General features: G+C 37.7%; 1 protein-coding gene across 1 annotated transcript in view; it reads left to right on the forward strand.

The window, feature by feature from the left end:
• WDR41 (WD repeat domain 41) overlaps window positions 1-15,230 on the forward strand; it is a 53,979-nt gene extending 38,749 nt beyond the window's left edge. The window contains exons 9-13 of the mRNA XM_024563601.3: window positions 6,412-6,596; window positions 9,718-9,839; window positions 10,659-10,747; window positions 11,705-11,838; window positions 14,954-15,230. Coding sequence (XP_024419369.1) covers window positions 6,412-6,596; window positions 9,718-9,839; window positions 10,659-10,747; window positions 11,705-11,838; window positions 14,954-15,106 — 683 coding nt within the window. The 3' untranslated portion in view covers window positions 15,107-15,230. The remainder of the gene's footprint in view (window positions 1-6,411; window positions 6,597-9,717; window positions 9,840-10,658; window positions 10,748-11,704; window positions 11,839-14,953) is intronic.
• Window positions 15,231-15,271: the final 41 nt, after the last annotated feature.

The following is a 15,271-nucleotide window of genomic DNA, read 5'->3' on the forward strand; positions in this document are numbered from 1 at the left end:
TCGTGTACATGTTTATATTATGTAAAATTATGCACTTGTTAACATAACCTGTTATGAGCTTCAGTGTTGATCCGGAATTTTTAGAATTATCATTAAAATAATGCTTTTGATTAGTAGGGATTAGCAATCTCTTACATGTGAAATTCAAGCCAGTGGAACTGATCAGATTTCACAGATTGCTAGGGTAAGATTTAGGCACAAGGAGAACAGAGTGAGGCAGAGAGAAAAGACGGAGGAGAGCTTCATTATCTCAGGTTCTGTGGATGGCTGTCGTAGCCTGTAAATACTAATGCTTAGGAGCATTTTGGCAAGTGATTCTGGCTAGTTCCTCTTTTGTAGACCACAGTGTATTATATAGCAAGTTACAGACTTACAGTTGAATGAGCAGGACTTAAGGCAGTTGTTTTCATGATTGAGGACTGTCAGAAAATAACACCAAACTAAGGTAAAGATCTACAGAAAGTGAGTCCTATCTGCCTTTCCTCGTGTTTGTGAGTCTTGTGTTGCCAGACATCCTATTTAGCTTCATAATAATTTTAATGAGTATGTACTGTGAGCTGAATCTCATGTCAGAGGGTAGGATAGAATCCCAATCCATAAATCCTGGTATTTACGTAGTTCACTTTCTAATAAATTGACATCTTATATCATCGGAGTTGTTCTGGGTGATCTGTGGTCCGAGGTCAGATGAGAGGCCTCCTGGGTGCTTTAGTTTGAGAATGTGAAGGAGACTGTGACAGGGTCCTACAAGGATGACATGAATATGGTATAGTGGAGGACTGGACGGCCCCTCTGACCTGAGGCCTGGATTGGCTCTTTTTGAGCAATACTTTGCATAAACGTGAGGCAAAGGGAAAGGGGCACAGACAGCACTAAGTGTAGTCTCCATTTCTATGCCATTCGGTCACATTTTCAGGTACGTCAGTGAGACTGTTTCTCCCACTTCCAAAATCCTCCTCCCTAATAGCCATCTTCCTGTACAACCCAGCTGCAAGTCTTTCTAAGGACCAGATTTATCTATGGTGACAGAAGTAACAGTGTTGGGAAGACTCCTTTCTTTCTTTCTGGGAGCTCTTTTTCCTTTAACCGTAGGGGGCAGCACATAAGGCAAGCTTTTTTTTGGAAGACCTTCAGGCACTGAGCCATAAGATCCAAGGTCCCAGAGGTGCTAAGAAAAGCACAGCTGAGTTCTGGCCCATTACACCGGTCTTGCCGGGTTGTCTCATTTCAGAGGTGAAACATTGGTACTATTGACCCAGCATGGTTCCTTAATAAAGGTAAAGGATGTCACTGAGATAGCCTTAACTTTATGGCAATTCTTTTACTATGTGATATTTAGAGAAGTTTATAACAATTTAACCAAGAAAGCGCTCTTCCAGTATTTCTTTGCCAGTTTCTTAAGGGGAGGAAAATGGAAAACTAAAGCCAAAAATTAATGAAAACTACAGAAAAGCCCTGGTCCTTTTTACTTTATAAACTCCATGACTGCAAAATTACACTACAGATAATAAGGATATTTAGGAATCCTATGTGGACAAGTAGTCTGGTAAAATTTGAACATAATATTGTGACAGTCTGATCTTGTACTTTGGCATGTCTGCCTTGCTGCAGATTTTGGCATTTCTGAAATGATTATGTCGTATAGTTCTTAGCTCCACTCTGAGTCCTACTTCTTTGTCCCACCGATTCCAATGAAAAGTGTAGTTACTGGGTTTGTAACTCACAGGGAAATGCATTTTCAGTGAAGTGGCCTCAGGGCAACCTTAGAATTGTAGACAGAACTCCCACAAATGTGAATAATGAATACCAGGTTTACCAAAGAGATCTGAATGCCTAGGCAGAAGGTTTTCTAAGACAGACATACAAGATAACCTGGCTTGTCTTTTTTGGCAAAAGACTATGGGTGCTTCATCCTTTATTTTACTCCTTTTCTTGTTTTGTGCTGACAACATGGTATGATAATCACAGGGTATTGATTGGTTCTTGTGAGAGATGAGTAGGCACATGCCAGGTGAGATTTTCATACTAAGTGACTTTTGCAAGTCCATCCACATATAATACATCATTGAGGTTGTTTGGTGTGAAACATTTTGAATGACCTGTTTGGGAATATTAATAATTTATACAGTGATAAACTGCATTGACTTAGGTGAATGCTGGTAATTTTGTTTTTAGTGAAAAATCCTAGCTGGGCACAAATACTTTTTTCTGTTACATAGACGAATCACAAACACTTGGAAGATTAAGTCAGAGCAGGCAACTTTGTGGTCTCAGTAGGTTACATTAACTGTGTTAGGAAGGATGCTGAGTTAGAGTCAAGAAGAAAGAAAGAAGGAGCGCTTACCCTTTGTGACAGCATCGATGGAACTGGAGAGCGTTATGCTAAGTGAAATAAGCCAGATGGTGAAAGACAAAAAGCATATGATCTCACCTATAAGTGGAACCTAATCAACAAAACAAGAACGTGAGCAAGACAGAACCAGAGACATTGAAATTAAGAACAAACTGACAGTAACCAGAGGGGAAGTGGAAGGGGATAATGGAGGGTATAGGGGGAAGGGTTTTCAGGAACAACTATAAAGGACACATGGACAAAACCGAGGCATGGTGGGATCAGGGGAGGGAGGTGGGGATGGCTGGGGTGGGGTGGGGAGTGGTGTGGGGAAAATGCAGACAACTGTACTTGAACAACAATAAAATTTAAAAAATTTTAAAAAACAAAAAAAAAGAAGAATCTTCACTCCTTAATTTCTCTAGTTCTTTTGTAGTTTGACTGAAATTGGAAAGAAGAGAGAAAGGGATGAAAAGAAGGTCCTGGAAAGATTAGTACTCCCTTAACTTCTCCACTATCAGGAAAATTAGCAGCATATTTCTCTCCACAGATGAGAAATGAACTTAGCGAAAATTAAATAGAGTCCATTAATAGACTGTAGAAATTGGAACCAAGACAAAATAATGTTTATATGTATGATTTCTGGTAATTCTTTATTTCTAAGAGATTATTCATCTAGATATTGGAGACTTCTGTCCTGCTGGTTTATTTAACAAATGGAATAATTAAATCATAATTACTCAAAGTATTCCTAAATTACAAGTAACTGGATGTTTTAATACCATTAATATGGAATAATACCAGGTGTCAAAATAATACCAGTACTCAGAAATAACATTTGATATCTTTTCAAAATGTCTAAACATTTGTTATTACTTGATTTTAACAATTATCCTCTTTTAATGCATGAGAAATCCAAACTAGAAAAAGGTTAAATGAATTTCTAGAGATCACAAGGCTAGTCATAGGCAGAGCCAAAATTAGAACTTGGCTTTCTAGACTCATGCTGCATTGTTCTATTCTACCTTACCCTAAATATGTAAAAACTAAAATAAATTACATTTCTTCATGATAATTTTTGGTCTCAGCAGTTGAACATTTCCTATTAAATATATAATTTGTGAAGTCTTTGTTGGCCCACTCATTTCATTTTCTTTAAAGGATTTAAAAACTTTCTATTGTACAATTAGTACATAGTCATAGTCGAAAAATGAGAAAATAGTGAGAAACATAAAAGAATGTTAAAATTAAAATTCTCCCACCATACAGTGTTAAAGCACTGGTCCATATATTGGGTTGGCCAAAAAGTTCGTTGTGTTTTTCTGTAAGCTGGCTCTACTAGTGCTTAATTGTCTCTAACTGCATTTGAAACAATTTTGTTAGATTGTATTGTGACAGCTGTCATATCAGCCTGCATTTAAAAAAAACTTACCAAAATTGGCGAATTTTTGTGTAGCCATTTTAATATTGAAGATGGAAGAAAATATGCAACATTTTTGGCATATGATGCTTTGTAATTTCAAGAAAGGTAAAAATGCAACTGAAACACAAAAAAAGATTTGTGCAGTGTATAGAGTATGTGCTGTGACTGATCAAACATGTCAAAAGTGGTTTATGAAGTTTCATGCTGGAGGTATCTCCACAGTCCATGCTGGACGATGCTCCACAGTCGGGCAGACCAGCTGAAGTTGATAGCGATCAAATAGAGACATTAATTGAGAACAATCAATGTTATACCATGCAGGAGAGAGCTGACATACTCAAAATATCCAAATCAATAAAGTTATTGGTGAAAATGAAAAATGTGTCTTTTATTTTACAGAAAAAAACACACCAATTTTTTGGCCAACCCAATACTTCTAGGTGTTTTTCTGGGCATACGTTTGTATGTATATATGCATACATGTGGTTTGCTGCTTTGTAATAGTATGTCATGGGTATATTTCTATATCAACGTAAACATACTTTATAACTTAATTTTCAATAACAGTATTACTATTTCGCTTTGTGGATGTCTTATTTTTTCGACCCCCAATTGTATGTTTAGGTTATCTTCAGATTTTTAATATTATGTGTAACAACCTTGTTACATATGTCTTTTACGTACTTTCATCTGGATAAATTCCTAGAAGTGGACTAGTTGAAACAATGGGTTTATGTTATCTTTTAAGATTTTGATGCAAAACTCCAAATCTGAAGTGATTATACCACTTTATATTAGGACATTAGACCAACATTTGGGTATTGTTCCTGTTTTATAATCTTTCCCAATTTGCAAATCAATAAACAGTATCTCATTGCTTTTAGGGTTTTTTAAAAATTATTATTTAAGGAGTTGGACATCTTTTCATGTGTTTACTGACCAGTTGTATTTATGTTTTGCCTGTTCAGGTCTTTAGCCCATGTTTTCTGCTGCAGTAATTATTTTCTTCTTAATGATTTTCAAGAATTCCTTATGTATGAAAAGTATAATAAACCTATTTTGACATCTAAGTTGCAAATTTTCCCCATCTTTTTCTCATTTAAATATATGACTTTTTTTTTTTGCTAAGCAGATGCTCACTCAGATAACTGAACCCAGTCCCCACCCTGCCTCCTTTAGAGCCTTTCAGTACCCCATAGTCATAAAAAAGCATTCACCTTTAAGTTCTTCAATCTTGTAAGTGTCTTTAATGTTTTAATCTCTGAAACTTATTTTGGTCCAAAATAATAGACAAATATACATACAGCTTTGCTCCAAATTCTTGACACAAAGCTCCTAAAAACCCTTGTAATTTTCTAAGTGATAGAAGCCCAAGGAGCATCTTTTGTTCTAATATTTGTTCTAATGCTTCCTGACATAGGGCACTAAATCTCTTGGAATTTCCTGGTGATAGAAGTGTCTTTTGTTCTAATGAGGCCATTCTTTCTTTCTGGGTTCCTGGATGGGCCTGGTTACCAGAAAGACCAAACCATGATTAGAAGCTTGGAATTTTCAGCCCTACCCCGCGTTTTCCAGAGAGGGGAGAGGGGCTGGAAATGGAATTAATAATTGATCATGCCTACATTATGAAGCCTCCATAGGAATCCCAACACTACAGGATTTGGAGAGGTTCCAAGTTGCCAAACATGCGGAGGTGCTTGGAGAGGGCATGGAAGCTCCATAGCCCTTCCCATATACCTTATTCTGTGCATCTTCTCCACCTGGATGCTCACCTGTGTCCTTTATCATAGCGGTCCCCAGCCTTTTTGGCACCAGGGATGGGTTTTGTGGAAGACAATTTTTACACAGACCTTGGGTGCCAGGGATGGTTTTGGGAGGATCCAAGCACATTACATTCAAGCTCACCTCCTGCTGTGTGGCCCGCTTCCTAATAGGCCGGGACCTGTATGTCTGTGGCCCAGAGGTTGGGGACCCCTGCTTTGTCATATTCTTTTATGATACACTGGTAAACATTAAGTAAGCTATTTTCCTGAGTTCTGTGAGCTGCTTCAGCAAATTAATTGAACCCGAGGAGGGGCCATGAGAACCTCTGATTTGTAGCTGATCAGTCAGAAGCATAGGTAACAAGTTGGACTTGCTATTGGCACCTGAAGTTGGGAGGGGGCAGTCTTGTGGGACTGAACCCTGAACCTGTGACATCTAATGCTGTCCCTAGGTAGATAGTGTTAGAACTGAGTTACATGGTAGGCCACCTAGCTGTGGTCACAGTACTGCTTGGAGTGGGAAAAACCCACACATTTGGTGTCAGGAGTGTTGTGAGTGTGGCATGACGTGAGAGTAGAGGGGACACACAGGCGAAGTGTAGGTTTTCTAAATAGTATATGAGCCAAGGTGTAGTTCTTTTATTTTTATTCCCCAAATAATATTCCAGCACAAGGTATTTTTCTTTGTTCACTGATTGAAATGCAATTATTATCTAAAGTAAAGTTGAATCTGTTTCTGGTCTTTCTGTTCTATTAATCTTTCTGTTTGGCTCATGTGTGGACCTCACTGTTCTTATTATTGTGGTTTTATAGAGTATTGTTCCTAGGTAGTCCATTCATTTTGACCTGTAGGTAAAATGATCAGTAATGAGATGTGCATGAACTCTGCCTAGATTTGAGTTTTGTGACGGGCTCCCATGTTGGAGAGCTGATCATCTGGGACATCCTGGACTGGACCATGCAGGCCTGCGAACGTAACTTCTGGAACCCGTCTCCACAGCTGGACAGCCAGCAAGAAATAAAGCTCTGTCAAAAACCAAATGACGTTTCTATTCATCATTTCACATGGGATGAAGAGGTAAAAAAAAAAAAAAATCGAGGAAATATCTATAAATTTGCCTTTTTAAGTAAACCCGATTTCTAATTTTTTAAATTTAATCTCATGATGGATATAGAAAGGTGTCATTCCTCATGTTCAACTTGTGCTTTCAAATGTTCTGATATTTTTCAAACATTGTACAATTTGCATTAAACAAAAGCATTTTAATCTTAGTTCTTGTTCTTAAGACAAGGAAGTGATTAAATGATCACAGATTTAAAAGCTCTATTGAAATTCTGGATTGGATTAAATAACCCATAGAGTTTGAGGATAATGCTTTAAATTGTTTTTAGAAGCACTTTGGGAAAGAATTCTTTTGAAGAATCTGGTGCAGTCCCTAAAGAGGTAAAGGAAATAAATTGAAGAGTTGTTTTTTTTTTTCTTTTAGTCTATTAGCTCCAGGGGCAAGATGACTGTGTGAGAATTACTGATTTCAGTCCTTTAGGCCTTGGCAGTGATGCTCTTGGAAGGACTTAACATTTTTTTCTGTAGTAAGAGATTAATACCAGTGGATTAATGAATCCTGCTCAGAAAATGTATTTAAAGGGGAGTTACTTTTCTAAATGTAATCATAAGAAATGTTTGAGTTGTAACCTTTGAGGAGAGGAGTTGGGGGGAAGCTTTTATGTTACTTTACTTCATGCCTTATACTGTTTAAATTTTCTAATCATATGCATGTTATTTTTTTATACATTTCACAAATAATGGTCTGGGTGGGGAGAGTTCTGTATTTTTAAAGTTTTCTTTGTACCTTTCTTACTTTAAAAACCGTACAATAGGATAAAACTAGGATACAGAACACCACTAATATACCTAAAGATGAAGTTTATTTATATCCCAACTTTATTTTGAAAAAAATTAAATATATTTGATAAAAACAATAGGGTTTCAGAAAAGATACAGACTAGATTTCTAAAAGTTGTAGTCCTAAAAATTACATATATATTCTTAATTTTCTATTTAAAATTTATTTTCTCACTTTTAAAAAAAATTGGTGTTTAAAAAGTTTTTTCATTTTGCATTTTTTTAATGTTAAAAATTTTGATGCTTATTAAGTACTATAAATGGTTGATAAAACAGTTTTTCTTTTATAGGGAGGGGGTTCTTTCTGTGGGGGCATTATTGATTACAGGTGATTGATAGAGTGACTGTTGACTCATTGCAGCCTAAAAGATCATAAATTCTCTATTAATGTGTATATAATTGTTTTTGTGACCTGGGATAAATCACTTAAACTTTGCCCAGATTTCCTGGTCTGCAAAACTCGTTTCTGTGGTTTCTTTACATTGAATGCTACCAGTAGGGCTCTAGATTTTAGCAAGTTGGCTGGCAGCTGTTCATTAAAGCCCCCGACACTAATTCTTAGCTTGCATTGCTAAATGGGGAGTGCCAATTCTGAGATTCAGGGGAGATCATCCCAGATTTAGACTCTGGTAGCCTTGGGGTCATGCTTTGGTTCAGATCCTGCAGGTCTGAGTTGGGTTTGTAGCCTTTGAGGCTGCATGAGAAGGGTAAAAACAACAGAGAAGCAATCTGTAGGGACTTTTTAAAGGTCTGGGAAGGCAGCCAGTTGGTATTCCTCTTTTACATTGATGTTTCCCTTCCTCCCTCCCTTCCCCTCTAAAAAATAAAAAAATAAAAAATAAAAAAATGGAAAGGTCTGCCTCACTGGAGTGCCTAATGAGAAAGAATGAATGATTCTAAGACAAATGCTAGCAAAAGTCTAGTGACTTGCAAGATGATTTCAGAACCTAGGTGGTGTGGTATGAGGAAAGAGCAAGGGACTGGAGTAACATGACCTTGAGTACTACTCCCTGTCTTAATATTTTGTGTGACTTTAATCTTTCAGTTTTAACTTGCTCACCTGGAAAATGCTAATAATACTTGCTTTTCCTATCTTAGTAAGATGTTGTAAGGCTGAAGTTAAGATATATATGAGGGAGGACCCAACAAAACCTGGAATTTATTTATAAAAAATTGTGTATTCTTACATGTTTAAACTTCATTCATCTTCAAAGTACTCTCCATTTGATGCAGTATACCTATTGAGACTTTTTCCCCCACTGCTTAGAACAGTTTTTGAACTCATTGATTTTGATGCCTTTTAGTGTTGCTTCTGTTTTTTGTTTCAACTCTTCTACATGGGCAAAACATTTCCGTTTAAGGACTTTTTTCATCAGGGAAACAAACAGAGAAAGTTGCTCGGGACAAGATCGGGTGAATAGGGAGGGTAGGGCATGGGGGTCAGGCCAGTTTTGTTCAAAAACTGCTGAACACTCAGCACAGTGTGAGCAGGAGTGCTTGTAAATCACCCATCATAAAATGGGCAAATGCAGTGAGTCTTCAGAAAAATTCACTAAAGCCCAACGCAGCCTCTCACAACGCCAGCTTGTACACTGATACAGATGGGTTCCTAGAACACTCGCCTAGTGGGGGAAGCCTGTACTACAAGGGCCCCCGCCCTCCAGAAAATAATTCTGGTGTTTTTGAATCCCCCTTTGTATTGGTGAAAATACTTTCAAATGCTACAAGTTGTTTTAGTAAAAAGTTATTTCTAATACTACATTTGGAAAAATGTTTTTGTGAAACCTTCAGAGGATCTTAAGATGATAGTGCCACTATAGCATAGGCTTCTTTTGTGTCCTTTTTAAGTTTCTCGATTGTTTAAGATACATAGTACAAGTAATTTCGCTCATACCTTTTAGGCAAACACGGCTAAGTAATTCTCCCAAGGATAAAGTATTATGTGAATAAAAACTTAGCTTGTACCTCAGCAGCTTCTGCTGCAGGGCCAATCCACCAGCCATAGCTCCTTTCTCTAGCTGTCATAGTTCAGTGAGGAAGAAAGTGGTGCTGAAGGGTGTAACATACAGAGCTTTCTCTGTATTAGCAGTTGTGTCCTTCTACATTCTAAATGCTGAGCTTTCCTTTGTGATCTGAAATTTTTGGACTTCAGAGGGCAGCACAGTAATTTGGGCTGAAGGCTAGGAATAGGGGAAGGTACCAGTGGCTTTCTGATGGCACACCAGGGCTGGAAATCTATTACACTAGACAGTGGAAAGCAGTGGTTTCATGCCCATTTCTGAATTTCTCCCCCCAGAATGTATTTGTTGCAGTCGGAAGGGGTTTGTACGTGTATAACCTTCAAATGAAGCGTGTGATTGCCTGCCAGAAGACTGCACACGACTCCAGTGTCCTACACGTTGCCAGACTTCCAAACAGGTACAAGTTCCCATCTGTTCCGCAGCAGATGAAAGAAATTCATAGTTCCCGGGGCTACCAGTGTAATTTCTCAAGTGGCAAAGTTACCTGGCTTTGTGGCTTGACCTGCTACATTCTTTTGGAAATGGAGAATATCATGTAGCTATCTCTAACAGAAGAGTTTGTGGCAATATAATACAAAATTTACAAGAAGCACGGTTCAAATGAATTACATTGAATTTCATTATAAGAAGGGATACTTTAAAATAGGGTATTTATTTAAAAAGATAAAAGACTTGGGCACTTATTGTATGCTAATTTTTCTTTTTATATTTTCCATGAACACATCCTTTTGTCATTGTTTATGGCCAGATCAAATGGAAATCTCCTGTTGTTAAAAATTACTAAGTAAGAACTTTCCTCTCAGGGTAAATTTGGCTGCTGAATTTTTAGGGAGGAAATTATATGAAGGAATAGTATCATTTTCTATGCAGGGTATTTTCAGAGTGAGAGGCCCCCTGAGAAAGAGATGCAGTGAGAGGAGGCTGGTACTGCTCAGGATAGTATGAAATGTAATTCATACCCTGTCCTCCTGAATGCATTCTTAAAAATGGAGATGAAATATTTATAACATTTGAGCCAATGTAACAATATAATATGTGTCTTTCCTGAAAAGTGCTTTTACTTTGCATTGAAAAGCCATGTTAAATTGTGATTTCTATCAGCTCCTGCCAAGAGTTGAATAAAAGCAATCGAGGGCTCCACTGATTTCTTTCACTACAAATTTAGCATTGGTGCTCCACGGTGCTTCTTTTCATCAGTGAATTTTTGTCCTGACAGGCAGTTAATCTCATGCTCAGAAGATGGCAGTGTACGCATTTGGGAGTTACGCGAAAAACAGCAGCTTGCAGCGGAACCTGTACCAACAGGTGTGTGTGTCTTGTCTTAAAAAGTCGGTCTTTCTTTTTTTCCTCATGTGAAAGCCAGAAGAAAGGCAGTTATGTATAACCACAAGAATAACAGACAGTGTGCTCCAAATAGGCACATAAGATATTTACATGAAACCTATGGTAATTGGGATCTAGGGTTCACATCTTAATATTGCTTTAATATAGAATTGCCTGCTTATTTCTGTTCAAATCAACTAGGGTTCTGTTGTTTGAGGGGAAGCTTATTTTCTGGTAATCTGACTGACCAGTTGGCCAATGAAGTAATTTTTCATTTGTATTGTTTATTATTGTGCCTGATACACAGTTTGTATGGTCAGATGTCTTACTAAAGGGTTCTTTCAGCCTTGAAGCATTATCATTAACATTGAATCAGTTTATGGAAAAACACACTGTTGTGCTCATAATCTCATGAACTCTTGACTTTCAGGTGTTTGGTTTGTAAAACAAAGTCCCGGTCTGCTAGCCCCCTTTGTGTGAGAAATCAGATGCTGGTTACCGCTGGAGTTTCTTGATTAGCTGAAGTCATAGGGTATAGGTTTTAGACACTTACATTCCTTTCAGTCTACTTTGGTGATAGATCTGAGTTGTGACCTTTTCGGGAGGGGGGGGGGGGGACACTGCATTTCAGGCCTTTTACTTCTCTTTGGTTCCCATTGTCTAGCTTCTTGTCACATTAATACACCTTCACCAGTGGGTGATTAAGGGCAATAAAGAGGAATCAGCAACAAACCGGGTTAGCTAAGAAAGATGGAATGAAGTAACATTAAAAAAAAAAAAAACTAGCATAGCGCCTGGTGCCATCCCTTTAGCCTGTGACTAAAATAGGTGCAGAAGATCTTTGCATTTAAATGTTTTTTTTTTTCTGATCTCATATTACTATCATAAGTAAAGAGCACAGAAATTTTGAAAATGACTAAAGTGATTGTATTTTTCTAGGTTTTTTTAACATGTGGGGATTTGGAAGAGTGAACAAACAAGCCAGCCAACCTGTTAAAAAGCAACAAGAAAATGCCACTTCATGTTCGCTAGAACTTATTGGAGATTTGATTGGACACTCGTCATCTGTAGAGGTATTGTTTTTATTGGACATGTAAATGTCCAGAGATTCCTCCTTTTGCACCTCACTGTACTTTCTCTTCCCTGTAGGCTTTTGCTGAGTCAAAACATGGAATAGGGCAGGTTGTAGAATGTGCAGTTAGGGCCTCTCTTTACAGAGCTAGCATCTGAGGGATCAAGGGATGTGTCTCTCTAAATCTGTGGTGTTCAACCTTTCCCATCCGACAGCACACGTAAACTAATGACTGAAATGCTGCAGCACACCAGCAAGTACATTTTTTGCTAATCTGACAGAAAAGTAGGTGTAATTCTGATTCACATTAGATGGTTATTGTTATGATGGCTGTTGTCATTTTTTTTTATTGACAACCTAAGGCAAAAGAGGTTAGTGCCCCCAAAATAGTCATGTATTGCATGTTTTAAAAATTCATGTGGCATATCAGTCAAAAGTTGCTGTTCTAAACAATGGGCTTAATCACCAGTGTTTACTAGATCTAGATAGCTGCCCGGACAGTGTGAATAAGGTTGAATATGGAACAGTAGTAAATTGAGGATGAACGGAGGGCTGTGGTTATAGGTTATACGTGTATATGTAGAGTTAGCCTTACAGAGTCTAACTCCAGGGCCCTCTATCAGATTCATGAAGAGAGCACTCTTTTACCTCCCTTTGAAGGTGAATAATTCGTCAGCTTTAGTAAAACCCAGTGACTTGATTATCATTACGCATATATGAAAATTTTAGTTGAGAATTATAAAATGGATATAAAATGGATATATCTAACTTGTGGATATCCAAATATGTTAGTATTTCTTATAGGCACCATTACCTGTAATGAAGGAATATAGTTGAGATAAAGAGATGATTGGAACTAGTAATAGTATGATAGCAGTACATGCAAAGCCCTAAGTAATGACTTTCTTAAATTGTTCTTCCCTGTTTCATAGCCAGGGAAGAACAAATTAGTTCTCATTTGAAAGTGCACTTTGCTTACGTGCAGAAGCGCCACACTTGTTATGGAGCATTTCCCATATTTCAGGCACTGTAATGTAGACAGTGGAGTTTATTACAAAGAGATATAAAATGCAGTACTTGCCCTTGTGGATCTTATACTTTAGTAGATAAAGTATCTAAGGATACAGACCTAATAAGCTGTTAGTCTAGCTTCTTATGTGGACCCACATGCACAGCAGACTGAATATTAAGGACTTACAAGAAAATGGATAGTGGAAGATATGGGACTTGAGACTTGAGCTGAACCTTGAAAGTTGGACAGGATAGATGCTTCCAGATGTTGGGTACTCATCTTTACTTTCCTCTAACAAAGAGCCCAGTTGTTTTTGTTCTGTTGTTAACTTTGACGTCATTCATTTGGTTATAGTGTAGTTTGGGAGTGGTAAGGATGGAGTGTAGTAGACAGAGGGCAAAAATAGGATCTACATGGTAGCAAGGAGCATATTCGCTAGGCTGGAGCACTGGGATGTGAACAAACTCTGATCTAGGAGATAAAAGCCTGGGAAGGTAGTTTTGGTTAGATTATAACTGCCATTGAATGTAACGCTAAGGAGTTCAGATTTTATTTTTAAAATCACAGGAACCCATTAAAGGTTTCTCAGTGGTGGGGAAACCTTCAAAGTGGCACATTTGTCATAATATAGAGATGTCAGATTCTTAAGAATTTTCCTGAGTGAAAGTATTTGACACTTAAGCTTTTTTTTTTTTTAAAGTATCTCTGGCTTCATTGAGAAAATCTAAGCCAGGGGTGTCAAACTCATTTTCACTGGGGCCACATCAGCCTCACGGTTGCTTTCAAAGGGCCAAAATAATTTTAGGACTATATAAATGTAACTACTCCTTAATTGTTAAGGAGTTGAAATCACATTCGGCCCTTTGAAGGCAACCACGAGGCTGATGTGGCCCCTGGTGAAAATGAGTTTGACACCCCTGCTCCAGGCTATCTCGTAGGTACGGTCTCCTGGATTTCCTCATTCCTTTTATTAGATTTTCATCTGTACTCTAACCCAGCCCTCCGTGTTCTGAATTCTGTCTTTTCCATGTCCTGAGGAATTCTGTTCTAATATTAACTTCCTTCGGTCCTACATAATCAGCTGAGGCTTCATCCTGCTATCTTCGGAAATGTATAAATTATTTCAGACAAAAGTCTTACCTTGTTGTTTTATTTCTCTCCTTTATTTCATTCTTTCCTTGGAGGAGCGCTCAGCCTTTTAATGGTTTCATTTTTCTCCTCTCCGATGGCTGCTCTCCACTCCATAGTATGCAGCACTTCGTGCTGCTTCCTCGTCAACACTCTCTTTTCCTGTTCTTAGTTTCCAGTCTGTTCCTTCCCTTGGTATGACCTACCTGCACCCCCCCCCTTTTTTTTTTTTTGGAGAGGTTTATGTTTTTGAAGCTTTCTCTGACAATTTCAGTTATTATTGATCTGCCCCCTTTTTCTGAATTTCTGTGGCATCCATAGTCTGGGCTGCATTACTATATAGTACCTGATCACAGAGTCTTTCACCGGTGCCCTGATGGCTTCACCTGTGGTCTGGGGTTACGGCGGAACTGGAGCCTTCTTGAGGGTAGGGCCCATAAGCATGTAGATGACACTCAGTAAATGCTTATGGATGGATTGATTATATCTCCTTTTATTTACAGCCCTGAAGCCAGTGTTTATCTTGGAGAACTTTGAGTTCAGATTTTTTTTATAGCCATTTGTGTATAAATAATGAGGCAACTATAAATGATTAAGTAAAATAGGTCTGGCAGGCAAGACTTGTGACAAAATTTTAAAAATAGTACTTGAAGAATATGGTAAATTTCAGAAGCTACTTTGGGAATTTATGTACATTAGAAAAAGAGCTGTTATAGGTGTGTAGTTGAGCAGTGTTAAAGTGCTGACTACTAAAACACTAGATACTGGTCTAGTATTTATGTTCTTAGTATGTATATATTTGACTATTATCCACACTTAAAAATAAAATTTCTCATGGAAAATGATAAGGAATTGTACATTCACATCCCAGTATATCTCTGAGATACACGTCTTACAAGCAAACATGTTGATCTAATTTTGCCACTTCTCCTCTCCTTGAAGTTCCTGTACTCAGTAGTTTTAAATTTCTTTACAGATGTTTCTATACTTTGAAGATCATGGACTAGTGACATGTTCTGCCGATCATCTCATTATTTTGTGGAAAAATGGAGAACGAGAATCTGGATTGCGCAGTTTAAAATTATTTCAAAAATTAGAGGAGAATGGTGACTTGTATCTTGCTGTCTAGTTTAGGGAATTTGGAATACATGTGCATGGTGAACTTTGAACATCAAATGTAGGGTAATCCTCTGAAAACCAGTAACATGTTGATCACGTAAATGTATAATATATATTTTTTGTCACTTTATAAACTTCTGATTGTGTGAATTCTTTTTTGTAGGCATGCAAAGCA

This window comes from Desmodus rotundus, chromosome 1, assembly GCF_022682495.2.
Source record: "Desmodus rotundus isolate HL8 chromosome 1, HLdesRot8A.1, whole genome shotgun sequence".
Classification (NCBI taxonomy): domain Eukaryota; kingdom Metazoa; phylum Chordata; class Mammalia; order Chiroptera; family Phyllostomidae; genus Desmodus; species Desmodus rotundus.